The 14352-nt window shown below is 46.7% G+C and overlaps 1 protein-coding gene across 2 annotated transcripts in view; it reads left to right on the top strand.

Annotated features, from left to right (window-relative positions):
* ITGAE (integrin subunit alpha E) overlaps positions 1-14352 on the top strand; it is a 55424-nt gene that overhangs the window by 23870 nt on the left and 17202 nt on the right. The window contains exons 13-21 of one of the 2 annotated variants that reach the window (XM_061604766.1): positions 1113-1245; positions 3311-3441; positions 4641-4781; positions 7403-7624; positions 9003-9136; positions 10637-10770; positions 11872-12020; positions 13243-13371; positions 13667-13737. In XM_061604766.1, the coding sequence (XP_061460750.1) occupies positions 1113-1245; positions 3311-3441; positions 4641-4781; positions 7403-7624; positions 9003-9136; positions 10637-10770; positions 11872-12020; positions 13243-13371; positions 13667-13737 (1244 nt within the window). The remainder of the gene's footprint in view (positions 1-1112; positions 1246-3310; positions 3442-4640; positions 4782-7402; positions 7625-9002; positions 9137-10636; positions 10771-11871; positions 12021-13242; positions 13372-13666; positions 13738-14352) is intronic. The other variant, XM_061604767.1, reaches the window with a different exon arrangement.

The following is a 14352-nucleotide window of genomic DNA, read 5'->3' as shown; positions in this document are numbered from 1 at the left end:
TTCAAAGGATGGCAGTGTTTTGATTCTTAGGGCTCGTCCAAATGACTGTTTAATCAGTGATCGCTTTGTGTCTTCATTAATTTTCCATGGTCCATACGACGTCGCCCGTTTTCGCAGATGTTATAGCGTTTAAATCGGCATCTGCAGTATTGCAAAAAATGCGATTTCCTTTTTTTAAACCGGGAGTCACCTGCTTCAACATAGCGCTAGGATGCAATACCCCGGACTTTAGTGATGTAGGCGGTTCATGGGCGGTCCTTGGCCATTTCCCCACACCCCTTCCGTAATTCCCATCCAATCACCTTTGCACATGTGCGCGAATGTCTGGGTAAGAAGCCCGGGAAAAGTGAACCAATCAGGAGAGGAGCTGGGAAAAAGTGAGAAGTACGGGTCCTCCCCGCTGCGTGTGCCAGCGCAAAAAAGCGTTTTTATATCGGCAAAGAGCGAACAGACAGGCTAGTGGGGACTGTCAGATGACAAAGCACATATGGAAAACATGGATTATCAAGGTCAGTCTGGACGAGCCCTCATGCTATTTTGGAAAGTGCGCATTTGATGGATGCTGTCCTGGGCTCCTGTTAGGAGGAAGGGTGGGATATAAATCAAATAATAAATAAATAAATAGATAGATTCTGCTTGAAATGCGAACTGAATTGAATTCATGGGGAGCACATTCCACAGACAGTGTTTGGCTGGCAAACTGCATTGCAAAATTCAAACAAGTGAGACTTTCAAAGGACAGCCGTGTTTTGGTTCTCCTATTGTTTCGGGAAGTGTGAATTTGATAGATGTGGCTTGAACTGTGAACTGAATGGAATTTCTCACTCATCCTAGTATTACCTGACAGTGACTCTCCGGGGCAGGCTTGGGGAGGATTTATGGACCTTCAGGTGTTGCTATGTCCATCATCCCCAACCATTGGCCATGCTGGCTGGGGCTGATGGGAACTGGAGTCCAACAACGCCTGAAGGGCACCACGTTGGCTGTTCCTGTCCTAGCATTATGAGAGAGAGTTAAAATCTTCTCTCTTCTTTTTCGCACACTGCGTAGTATTATCTTTTAGCCACAATGACTGGATGACCTAACCTGCATTTTGCTATTCTCTCTTTCAGCACTCTATATTTTTTGGCGCTGTGGGGGCATTTGACTGGTCTGGAGGGGTTCTTCTGTATGACACAGCAAGCGAGGCAGCGGTTTTCTTGAACGAATCGAAGGAGGCTGCAGGTGCAAATAATGGCTATTTGGGTAAGTGCCCTTCTGGAGAACAGAAGTCAGTTGTTCTATAGCTCTTCCAGACTTTTGGGAACCCAGGATGCTGCCTTATCCTAAGTCAGGCCATTGGTCCATCTAGCTTGCTATTGTCTGCCCTGACTGGCATCGACCCTCCTCAGGTAGAGGAGTCTTTCCCAAGCCTACCTGGAGGAACCAGGAATTGAGTGTGTGACCTACTGCGTGATAAACAGGTGCTCTACCACTGAGCTATAGCCCTTCCCCTAAAAAAAGAACAAACTTCTAGTCCTCATGGTTCTGAATTAAGGGATGACTTAAAATAGGAACATTTAATAGGAGCCAGACCATTGGTCCATGTAGCCCAGTATTGTCTATATACTGACTGGCAGTGGCTTCAGGCAAGGGGTCTTTCCCAGCTCTACCTGGAGACGCCAGGAAATGAACCCAGGGCCTTCTAGAACAGATGCTCTGTCTCTGAGCTACTGCCCTTCCCCTTTGCTTTGATTGATGGGATTCTGGCTGTTACCTAGCCCTGATCGACTGGAAGCACAAGGATAAACAGATCAATACTACTCCTGGCCTGAAGGAGGACATCAAGATGGTATATATCTTTATTGCTGACAGAGCCATCTATCTTTCCTCACATATTAGGATTCGGGGGTGGGCACAAATCCAGTTTTCTTTCATCTCCCTGGTGTTCACTCTGAGCTGCATTCGCAAGGCTTAGTGCTGACCTGGCCCTTCCATGGGGGAGACGAGACGGCACAAAGGGGCTTATGTTGTGTGGAAAGGGTTAAGACAAGGGGGGAACGTGCGGCCCTCCAGATGCTGTTGAGCTATGTAGCGGCAGGTGCCCTTCAGGACTGGTAGGGCGGCGGGCACGGTGACCAACAGGAGGCGGAGCCTGAGTCAATGGCCGGAGAAGCCAGAGCCAATGGCAGTTGGACCTGCCCCCGATTGGCTGTAAGCAAGAAGGCAAGCTGGCTAATGGCAGACCAAGTTTGATGGGACTGTACCCTGACTGCCCTAATGGACCAGCCTCCGCTGTTCCACTCGAACTCCTATCAGCCAGCATGGCCAATCATCAGGAATGGTGGGAGTTGTAGTCCAGCAACATCTAGAGGGCTACAAAAGTCCTCCATCCCTAGCTTTAAAAGTCATGAAGGAGGTGGCTGCTAGCCACGATGGCTCTGATCTACATCCACTGTCGGAGACAGTACGCCTCTGAATGCCAGTTGCTGAGATCCACAAGTGGGGACAGTGTTTTTGTGCTCAGGTCCTGCTTGCGGGCTTCTGACAGGAGCATCTGGTTGGCCACTGTGGGAGCAGGATGCTGGACTAGTTGGGCCTTCGGTCTGATCCCGCAGCCAGGCTCTTCTGAAGTTCTTAGAAAGAATTAGACAAATTCATGGAGGGTAAGGTTATCAATAGCTACGCATCTCCCTCCATGGAGGCAGCATGCTTGTGTATAGCAGTTGCTGGAGATCACAAGTGGGGACAGCTGCTGCTGCACTCAGGCCCTGCTTGTGGGCTCCCCATTGGGGCACCTGGTTGGCATCTATGAGAGCAGGATGCTGGACAAGATGGGCCCCCTTTGGCCCGATTCAGCAGCCGGGCTCTTCTTAGGTTAATATGGCTGTGTCGTTCTACCTTTGCTGTCAGAATGTGATCAAGGCCGGGAAGATGAGAACCCAAAATGGACAGATTCCTCCATGCCCTACGCATAGCCATTGGTGTGTGAAAGCTCCCCTCCCTTTTCAAATCATCATCTTGACCTTGTGTCAAAATTCTCTTCTTATTTTTGCTATTGCCAGAAAGTGTAACATTGCCTGCCAAGAGATATAATGTTGCTGTGTTCATGATATTGACAAGATCTTTTTGTTTGCTTGTACATTTAGTGTTACATTGTTTTATTATTTTTTGTTATTAGGAAACTGTTTTTGCAATTGTTGTTGTTGAGATGTTCTTCTGTTCACCTCCTTGTAAGCCACTTTGAGCACGATTTTTTGGTGCAAAAGTGGCATACAGATAAAATAATGAATGAATGAATGAATTCTGTTTCTGGCCTGTTCTGCTCCAGGCTACAGCATGGGTGCAGTCAAGACAGGACACAGCGCTCTGGTTGTAGCTGGGGCCCCCCGGCACAGCATGACAGGAAAAGTAATGGTCTTTGAAGGAGCCCATTTAAAGCAAATCCTCCCAGGGGAACAGGTACGCTGTTTTTGCAGTGCTTGCACTAAACCCTGCTCACCTCATCATTTGGCCGTAGGTGTTTTCAAACTCCTCCCCCCAACCACTTGAAAATTGCTGGTTGTTCTCAGTAGATCACTTAATAAACATGCTGTTCTGCAAATCAAAACACATACATAATTTTATTATAATAACTGTAGCCATTGTCTTTAATTAGTGTTTTTTTTTGGGGGTGGGGATGAATCAACAGCAGCAGAATAATATTATAAAACTAATTGGCCATAGGCTTAGCACCTTGTTAGCCTGTTCAACAATGTGGCCCTGGTCAGTTCTTCTGTAGCCTTTTGGAAGACTGCCTGAATGAAGCCCACAGTAGTATGTCTCCAAATACTGGTTGCCTGAAACTGCAGGAGGGGAAAGTGCTCTTGGGCACAGGTCCTGCCTGGGGGCTTGCCATGGGGGCATCTGGTTGACCACTGTGAGAACAGGACACAGGGCTAGATTGGCCTTCATTGGCCTGATCCTGCAGCCAGGCTCTTACGTTCTCATAGACCACAATTTCAGAACCTCTAGTATGGATCCATTTGGTATATTACTTATATCTTTGGTATTTTTACATACTTATTGCCAGCTTCTTTGCATTTTGGAATTAACCAAAAACAAACAAGCTTTCCCACAGAGATTTCCTATGCCAACCTGACCACTTTCAGCCTATGCAGGTTTACTCAGGTCCCCTTGTGTTCAGTGGAGATTATTTTTAGTCATGTCCATTAACTTCAATGGGTCTACTGTAAGTAGGACTAGTGTTAAACAACACTCTTTTAACTCTCCTTTCTCCTCGAGAAGCTTAAGGTGGTGTACCCAATTCCTCCCCATTTATCCTCCCAACAACCCTGCGAGGTAGGTTCAGCTGAGAGACGGCGGCTGACCCAAGGTTACCCAATGAGCTTCATGGCTGAGCGGGGATTTGCATGCGGACTTTCCGGGCCTTAGTTCAACATCCTGAACCATATTGGCTCTCACCTAGCTTACTCCCTGTGGCTCTCCAGATGTTGTTTGGACTCCAAATCGCATCAGCCCTGGCAGCCAGCGTGGCCACTACTCAGGGATGTTGGGACCCAAGAGTCCAACAACAGCAAACTCAGCTTGTATGGTTTTAAATGTGACTTGCCTTGAGCCCTCGAGAGCAAAACCTTCACCTCCCATTTCTTCGGCTGCAGATTGGATCCTACTACGGCTCTGAGCTCTGTCCGTTGGATATAGACCAGGATGGGTTGACAGATTACCTGCTTGTCGGAGCCCCTTTTTTCCACATGCACGGAGAGGAAGGAAAGGTTTACCTTTATCATTTGGATAAGGAGGTAAAACGTAGTGGTCCATCCTACAACAGCCACATATGACACCTGGCTGCTTACTCAAAGTTTGTATTGCATTTGGGGGGGAGGGGGGCTCGAACCTGAGCCCACATCAAAGCAGATTTGCCAGTCCCAATACTGAACAAGTGCACAACTCAGTGACGAAATGACAAGATTTATTGATTACAGCTATGACCCTCCCTGAAAAGCGATGATGGACTGGCTGACTCAATGGCGGCTGGTGGCTCCATGTCAGTGGGGCAGTGGAATCCGCTCTGGGTTTAAAACCAAAGCTGAAGCACCTTGGACAACTCCTTGAAAGTTCTGGCTAAAATCTGGAACGTATTCCACTGCCCCACTGACTTGGAGCCACCAGCTGTTACTGATCCAGACTATAAATGCCATATCTACAGAGGAAAGCTAGTAGCAACCTCCTGTCCAAGTAGGTCTGGTCCCCAGTGACACAACTAGGAAACACCCCTCTCGGGTCTTCAGGTGCTCTGGAAGTTGCACGCTTGTTCTGTCCCCAGAGCAGAGGACAGAGCCGTACCCACAAGCATAGGCTTGCAAGTGTCCTTTCTCCCTCCTCCCAGTAGCCTTTCAGCAAACGGGCACTTCCCTTCTGGGAAGAGATCCATCAAGAGTTCACGAGTTAGTTCATGAGCTCTCCTTCTCGCCAGTTCTTATCTGGCATTGCTAGGTAACCAGCAGATAATGAGGCGCCTGTTCACATCCCACATGCCAGCCTGGCACAAACAGCTAGATTAAAACAAAGAACAGCAAGAAATGCTCAGTGAGAGGCCAACTGAGACTTGTTTTGTCATTATTCAATACAGGAATCTCTATAGCACTGCATGTATGCCCCTATGTAAAGTTCACACATCCCATCCACCACAGAAGTCTCATTGTGAACGTGCAAGGCCCTGAAGAGGTTAGGACCAGGCTACCTGAGGCAGAGAGAGAGATTTTATCCTGTAAACCACCTGGTTCCTATTTGTGGTAGCTCACCAATTGTGCAGTCAATAAGCAAGCGGTGTGGTGAGAATCTCTCCTGCCAAATTCTAGATGTCTGGACCAGCTTGCCTGAGCAAAAACGTTTTGAGCAAGTGCCTCAGACTATAGCGAAGGTGCCTCCCTGATGTCAATAGGCAGGCAGTTCCAAAGGGTTGGTGGTGCTAACCCTAAATAATTAATATAATATGATATAATATGAAAAAATATGATATAATATAATATATGTTACCCGGAGGTCTCCATGCAACTTGCAATACTGTTAAAAACAAAAATAAATATAACATACCATAAAAATGGAACAATAAAGTAACCACATGTGACGCCCTTCCCTGGCTCTCCCTGTCAGGTTCCTACCTGCGCGTGGCTACTGCCTGTCACTAGGCACCACCAGGGACTCCACCAGTCCGGACTGTCCTTCTTTATTGTTTCTCTCCCCGCTCTAGCACAGATCTCAACAGATCCCCCTGCTAGGCAACCACCAGTCACGTCCTAATACTAGTATTCCCAGAGACTTTGAATACTGGTATTGTTATTCTCTTCACCGCTGCCACCATTTGTTACAGTTTCCCTTCAGCCTTGGTCATTACCTTACCCTCCCTTCTGGTCTGTGAAACCCCAGCCAAGGATCAGGCCTTTGGTAAACCAAATTAAGTATTTATTAAAGATAACAAAGCTAACAAGATTAACAAGATTTCTTCTTAAGGCACATAAGCATATGGTTTTACTCAATACTAATCCGAACTCCACCCCCCTCCTTCTCCACTCTCTCCTGGCAAACAACTCTCTCAAACCCCACCAAGCAACCCACTCTTTCTCTTCTCCCCCCCCCCAGCCAGTTCTGTTGGAGGCCACAGAAAGCTTGGGCAGTGCACTAATACAAACAACGTTGTCTCAGTTCATCAAATGCCTGGGAAGAAAAATATGAATCTTTAAGGGGCTCCGAAAAGAGTCAGTGAAGGCGCCAGGCAGACCCCACTGGGGAGAAGGGATGGAAAGATCTATCCACTTCAATCTGTCAGTTTCGGTTCCTTCTGTTCCTCATTGTTCCAAACTTAAATTCAGTTCTCCATGTTTCTGCAGCCGTCTGCAACTTTGTTTTTTAATCCTCATTAAAATTCTCCAACGTGTTAGTATGCAATTTTCCTAATAAACACATTTTAATAGGCAGCTTTGACTAATCTACACATTTTTGCAAATAATTTCTCACCATATAATGCATTTTTGTATGTTATTTTAACTCGGATATTCATTTTTCTGCACACTTTCCCCTAATATATGCATTTTGGTAAACATTTTTTGGTTGGTGAGCTGCATTGCAAAATTCAAATAAGGATGGCCGTGTTTGGTTCTCATATTGTTTTGGAAAGTGCAAATTTGATAGATTGGGCTTGAAATGTGAAATGAATCAAATTTCTCGCCCATCCCTACTGTGGAGCCACAACGGAAAAGGCCTTATCTTATAAGTATACTGGTCCCAATCTGCTAAAGGCTTTATATGCTAATCATAACACCTTGAACCTGGCCCTGTAATTTCCAATAGGCAAAGGCAGCAGAGACAAAGGGCTTAGTTGTAAACTCACCTTCTCCGCCCCCTCTTTTTCACTTTTTTCCAGACTAACCTCTTTGCTTTGCAAGGGTTTCTGAGCGGCCAGCTTGGGACTCTTTTCTCCCGGTTTGGGTTTGCCATTGCTGCCATCGGGGACGTTGACCAGGATGGTCTTGGGGATGTTGCCATTGGAGCACCACTCGAGGATCATGGATCAAACCCTGCCTCTTTCGGCAGCGTTTACATCTATAATGGTGCTAGAAAGGGGATCCGGGATCCCTTCTCCCAGGTAGGAGGGCCTTGTGCCATCATAACTCCCAGAAAGAAACAGTGAAAGGGAGGGAGGGAGACATCTTCCAGATAATCTCCTCACTGAGCATTTATCCTGATGTGTTTGCAGGGAGATTAGGTTACATCCACCCCATATATTTAAAGCACGTAGCTTCCCCCCACAGAATCCTGGGAAGTGTAGTTTGTACTGGGAATTGTAGCTCTGTTCTCAGGATCCTTTGGGGGAAGCCATGTGCTTTAAATTTGTTTTCAATGTAAGGGTGGGTGAGCTGGACAGCCGCCTATCAGGTATGCTTTAAGTTGGATTCTTGCATTGAGCAGGGGGTTGGTCTCGATGGCTTTATAGGCCCCTTCCAACTCTATGATTCTATGATCTTTTTGGGAAGTGGGCTTGTTGCAGAAGAGCTCCAAATTAACTTCCCTTGTGCAACCTGTATTTGCTGACATGTGATTGAATCCCACCCGAAAATAGCAACAGTCTGGGAGCAGCCTGAGTGAATGAGTGAAAGAGGGAGAAATGTACTGGCTAGATTACTGTTTGCCAACCTTGTGATGCTGAGATGCATTCCTACCCCCTCCATAAAAGATAAAATAAAATATGGTTTCACTTCACTCTTAACCCCAGATGGTGTCTGTGTAAGAATAACAAGCCTAAACATCTGTTTCTCCATAACTGGAAAGAGGCAAGCCCAGAGCAGTTGACTCATGCAGAGACACACCAGAGAGTCTCCTTTGTGGGCGGGTACTTTGTGTTCAGCTGGGTGAAGGGGGACTTTAATTTTTATGGAAGTTCATTTTATTTCTCATAGCCCGCTAGCCAATCTCTCACAGCACACAGTTTGAATGTCCCACGTAGGAGAAACTGTCTTCCACAATTTATTTATTTAATTATCTTCATTTATTCATTACATTTAGATCCCAACGTCCCTGCTAGGAGCTCAAAAGCAGTTCTCTTCCCCAACCCCATTTTATCCTCTCAACAACCCTGCGAGGTGGGCTAGTCCGAGCGGCAGTGACTCACTCTAGGTTGCTCAGTGCGCTTCGTGGTTAAGTGGGGATTTGAACCCCGGTCTCCCAGGTCATGGCGACTGATGGCTCCATATCAGCAGGGCAGTGGAATCCACTCCGGGTTTCAGCACAAACTTTCAAGGAGTTGTCCAAGGTGCTGAAACCTACTGCCAAAATAGATACAGTGCCTTGGGCAGCTCCTTGAAAAGTTCAGAATGAAACCCAGAGTGGATTCCACTGTTCCACTGACATGAAGCCACCAGCCACCACTTTTCCCAGGTGCTGGCCCAGCATTTTTACCTCTGCACCGCACTGGCTCTCCAGTGTGACACACCACTGCCTTCCTCATTTCCCCCTTCTCCTTCCAGAGGATAACAGCCGCTGAAACTGGTCCGTCAGGGCTCATGTATTTTGGAAGGTCTGTGGCTGGTGGCTTGGACTTCACTGAGGATGGCCTCCCAGATATTATCATCGGCTCATTAGGCAAAGTTACTCTGCTCCGGTAGGTAGCAATGAATGATGCCTTTCAGAGTTTTCCAGGGAAAATGTAGGCAAAAACAGCTTCCGGGATGCAGCAGCCTCGAGACGAATTTTCCTGTGGTCCAAAAACAACTTTTTCCTGCTGTCGAAAAAATGTTTCCAGCTGGTAACGTTGTAATCAGTGTGTGAAATAAATTCAGAACTCACCCTTTGTCCCTATGGTCGTGGGGTATGTGTGTGGGGCAGAACCCTGTTGAGTTCATGCTGCGTGTGATTGCATGTGTGAGCATTTGAGCCAAGGTCCATTTCTCTTCCACTCTGAGCACTCACAGCTCCTGCGCTGAGCCCATTGAAAGGCTTATGCCAAAGCTCATGTACATAGAATTGCAACCTTCATTTCTAGGGTACCCTTCCCTAACCTGGTGTGCTCTGGATGTAGCTCGACTCCAACTCCTATCATCCTTGACCTTTGGCCATGATGGCTAGGCCTGGTGGAAGGTGAAGTCCAACCACCTCTAGAGAACACCAGGCTGGGGGAGGCTCTTCTCCAGGGGAAGCCCAGGGGAAAGCTCTTTTAACCTAAAAAATAAATAATGGCAATTAATGAAATTGTCCCCAAGTAGCCATAATAGCAACAGTGATTTAAAACAAACAGGAAGAGGTACCAACACTATAGACTGTCCCAGGTAAATTAGGAAGAGTTGCATTGCAAGTTTCTGAGCTGACCAAAATCGTGTCCAGCAGCAGCTCCAAGGACGGAGAATATGCAGCCTGTGCGCCAAATCTGGCCTGCCACTCCTCTCAGTTCAGCCTCAGGCCTTCTCCCTAGCCCATACCCCCTCACCCTAGCCCAAGAGGGTTGCTGTAAACCGCCCAGAGAGCTTTGGCTATGGGGTGGTATACAAGTGCAATAAATAAATAGATAAGAGGGGTGAATCCTTTTCAGCCCGATGCCCACATTCCTTTCTGGGTAACCTTCCAGGGGCCACATGCCAGTGGTGGGCGGGGCCAGAGGCAGAAGTGGGCAGAACCACAGCTGTGAGTTTTTACGTTTGCACAGTATTATTGTTTCTACATGCCCTTGAATGCAGCCCTCTGTATCCTCCAGCCAGGCAAGCCAGAGGCATGATCGGAGCTCAAAGGTGCATTCCAGCCAGGCAAAAACACTCAGGGTGAGAAGCAGGGTCAGTGAGGGGTGTGGTCTGGGGAGAGTCCCAAGGGCCAGATGGAGAGGTGCTGGAGGGCCGCATTCAGACTCCGGGCCTAAGGTTCCCAACTCCTGCCCAATGTCACGGCCCTTTTGCCTCCCCAACTCCATGGCCTCCTCTATGCCAGCCCTCTTCTGCTCCCTACACAGTCATCCCCGCATGGACGCATCAGAGCTCTCTGCCTTTGCTTTGCCAGCCTGACCGGCTCCTGTACCACCTGCCGAGAAAGGCAGTCATCTTTGAAATCTGAGGCTTCCCCTTGTTTTTGCTTTCTAAAGTCAAATCTATCTTTCTTCTCCTCTTCCTCTGTCTAGCTCCAGACCCGTTATTCGACTGGAACCCACCATGCAATTTAGCCCAGGGAGAATATTCAATTTCCACAACAGCAGCATGGTCACTGCAAAACTGTGCTTCTATCGGGGTTTCCTTCTTGAGACCGCACAGCCAGGTAATTAAAATTTGGCAACCCCGGAGGGCCTTGTTTATGCCGCAAAGCAGCCAGAGGTTTTTCTGTTACAGTTGATACTTCATTATCCAGAGCTGGCTTTTGACAGATAAAGAGTTAATCCCCTGGTGACAAACAACATCTGAGTTATTTTTCTGCTGGTGTGAGGAGGTCACCCAGCTCTGCCAAGTTTATTTTATTTATTATTTGATTTATATCCCACCCTTCCTCCCAGCAGGAGCCCAGGGCAGCAAACAAAAGCACTAAAAACACTTTAAAACACCATAAAAATAGACCTTAAAATACATTAAAACAAAACAACTTTAAAAACTTTTTTTTAAAAACTTTAAAGACATCTTTAAAAAAGGGTTAAAAACATATTGTTTAAAAAAAGTTAAAAATATTAAATGTTAATTACAAATATTAAATATTAGTTACACTTCTTTATAAGTTAAAAGGAGATTGAGCAGGCATTTCACTCCCTCCCATTTTCCATTTCCAACGGAGATTAAATATTCTGTCGCTTTTTTTTTGGCACTGCCTTCAAGTCGATTCCGACTTATGGAGACCCTATGAACAGGGATTTCATGGTAAGTGGTATTCAGAGGTGGTTTACCATTGCCTTCCTCTGAGGCTGAGAGGCAGTGACTGGCCCAAGGTCACCCAGTGAGCTTCATGGCTGTGTGGGGATTCGAACCCTGGTCTCCCAGGTCATAGTCCAGCACCTTAACCACTACTAGGGATGGACAAATCTGTTGTTTTAGACTTCTCAGTTTCTTGCTTTTCCATTCTTAAGTGCTGTTCTCCACATTTCCGCAGCAGCAGTTTGCAATTTCTATTTTTAAGTCCTCATCATGCATTCATCAGCATTGCCATGGGTATTTCTCCTAGTATACAAAACTTTTGTGCTCATGTCCTGCTTGTGGGTTTCCTATTGGGAAATCAGGATGCTGGGCTGGATGGGCCTTTGGCCTGAGGCAGCAGCCAGGCTCCTCTGATGTTCATAAGGCTATCAATGGCTACTAGCCATGATGGCTATGGTCTCTCAGAAGATGGTGCCCTCCCTCCCGCTGCCAATGACAAGTGTTGATTTCTTTCTCCTAGGGATGGGCAACCTCCTGCTTCACTACACTGTGGATTTAGATGTTGAGATGGAAAAGAAAAGAGCCCAGTTTGAAGACCAAACAGTCACCACCACCAGCAAGGTTGCCTATGCAGAGAATTCGTGTTATGCACTGCATCTGTACATCCTGGTAAGCATAGGAGGAAGCAAGTCCTGCACCAAACAAAGGCTGCAGTCTTGGGAAGGTGGGGGAATGCAATGGTGGAGTTCCCCCAGATAATAGACCTGAGACCTGAGAGCCCAATCTTTGCTGCAAAATCAAAGTGCGTTGAGGATAGGTTGAGCTCGGTTGGAGAGCCTTTGGCTCTCCAGATGTTGCTGAACTACCTCTCCCATCAGCCTCAGCCAGCATGGCCAATAGTCAAGGCTGATGAGCGTTGCAGTCCAACAATATCTGGAGGACCAAGGGTCCCCCATTCCTGATCTAGCGAAACAAAACCTCCATGTCTAGAGGCACTCTGCCTCTTTGCATCAAACTCTGGGGACAATGAAAGCGGAAAGCTATCTGTTTATGAGCTTCTCATTCTGGAGATAGAACGGGCAGTTGCACTGAAATGGGGTGTGATTTGGAATTCAGGATACAGGAGGGCAGAGCATCCAGTGATGGAACATCTGGGTGTCAGGTTTGATTCCCGGCATGGGAAATACCAGATGAAAAAAGAAGAAAATATTAAGCCCACCTTCTAAGATGAGCAACAACACAAAATGTCTAAGTCTGTAAAAACGTCTAAATCTACAAAATAGAATGCCGAAATTAATAGAACAAAAATTAACTTTAATTTCCTCAGAGAAATGGTGTCTATATAAAGATGCAAAAACAACAAAAAATAAATAAATCAACAAATAAAATATCTAACATCTCATTCTTATATGTAATTATATCCAAATACCAGTTGATATAGCCAGCTGTGGTGTGACAAACCAAGACATATAACAGTTATATTGTAGGCCAAACGCGTTTCTAGCCTATGACAGCCTTCTTCAATGGAAACTGAAAACGACCATTCAAAAGAGCTTTTTGAGCTTGGCCAGAGCATATATAAGTCTAGAAGGCTGCCTTTGCCCAGATCAGGCTATTAGATTATTATGGGAACAAAGGAAGGATTCACATCCATCTCCGTCCAGGCAAGCAAGACTTCATCACCCTTTCAGGACGCATTCCAGTCAGGCAAAAGCACTCAAGGAGCGTACAAAGTAGGGCCAATGAGGGGTGTGGCCTGGGGAAGAGTCCTGAGGGCCAGATAGAGATAGCTGGAGGGCCGCATTTAGCCTCCGGGCCTGATGTCCCACCCCATCCGGGCTTCATAAACTCAGACTGTTTAAAGTTTTCACCTTTTCTATTTTTATGCCAGCCGTGCCGTTATGACTGTTTCTCTAGCGTTGTCCTCCGCCTCGCTTACCAGCTCCACGGCCCCGAGGAAGACCTGGCTCACCCTGTGCCTATGCTTGACATATACCAGGAATCTGAAGTTTATTTCCAGGTAACAAGTTATAGGTAATGATTGGGGGTAGGGTCTTACTTGTTAACTCAAGGCAGAGTGCCCCAGGGGTGGCCTTGAAGGTTAAACCCAGAAATGCACCTGGAAAACATGTCAGTGAGCTGTCTAATGTGACTCCCACTGAAAGCACCTTGGACAGCTCCTTGAAAGTTTAGACTTAAACCCGGAGCGGATTCCACCGCCCCACTGACATGGAGCCACCATCTGCCACTGTTCCACAGCTAATAATAATCTCTTCTTGTTATTTTTACTCTGCCCACCCTTGTCATAACGTCAGTTGCCGTTTGCAGAGGACTGCAGTGACAAATCCGTCTGTGCGCCCTGCTTGAGCTTGGCCGTCGAAACGGAGTGAGTCCTCTGAATGTGTTTTACTTTTGGCATGTGTTCTTGTCTGGAACTTTCCAAATGTGGGGGAGTGCCTGCGAGTCTCATTGCAGAATTATTATTATTATTATTATTATTATTTATTAAACTTATATACCGCCCGACTAGCAATAGCTCTCTGGGCGGTGAACAACAAAATACAATAAAATGAACAATATAATACAATAACAATAAAGCAATCAAAAATCAATAACAACAAACATAACAAGAAGATAAATTAAATTAAGTTAAAATGCAAAAAGTTAAAATGCTTTGGGAAAGAGGAAGGTTTTAACTTGGCGCCAAAAGGATAACAATGTCGGCGCCAAGCGAACCTCCTCGGGGAGACTGTTCCACAGTTCGGGGGCCACCACTGAGAAGGCCCTAGATCTTGTCACCACCCTCCGGGCCTCTCTATGAGTCGGAACCCGGAGGAGAGCCTTCATAGCAGAACGTAGTGTACGGGCCGGTTCATAGCGGGAGAGGCGATCCAACAGGTATCGTGGTCCCGCACTGTATAAGGCTTTATAGGATAACACCAGCACTTTGAATCTGGCCCGGAAGCAAACTGGTAGCCAGTGCAAGCGGGCCAGAACAGGT

The sequence above is a fragment of the Rhineura floridana genome, chromosome 21 (assembly GCF_030035675.1).
Source record: "Rhineura floridana isolate rRhiFlo1 chromosome 21, rRhiFlo1.hap2, whole genome shotgun sequence".
Lineage (NCBI taxonomy): Eukaryota > Metazoa > Chordata > Lepidosauria > Squamata > Rhineuridae > Rhineura > Rhineura floridana.
The sequence above is the reverse complement of the archived record's forward strand: the minus strand, read 5'-3'. Positions and strand labels throughout refer to the sequence as shown.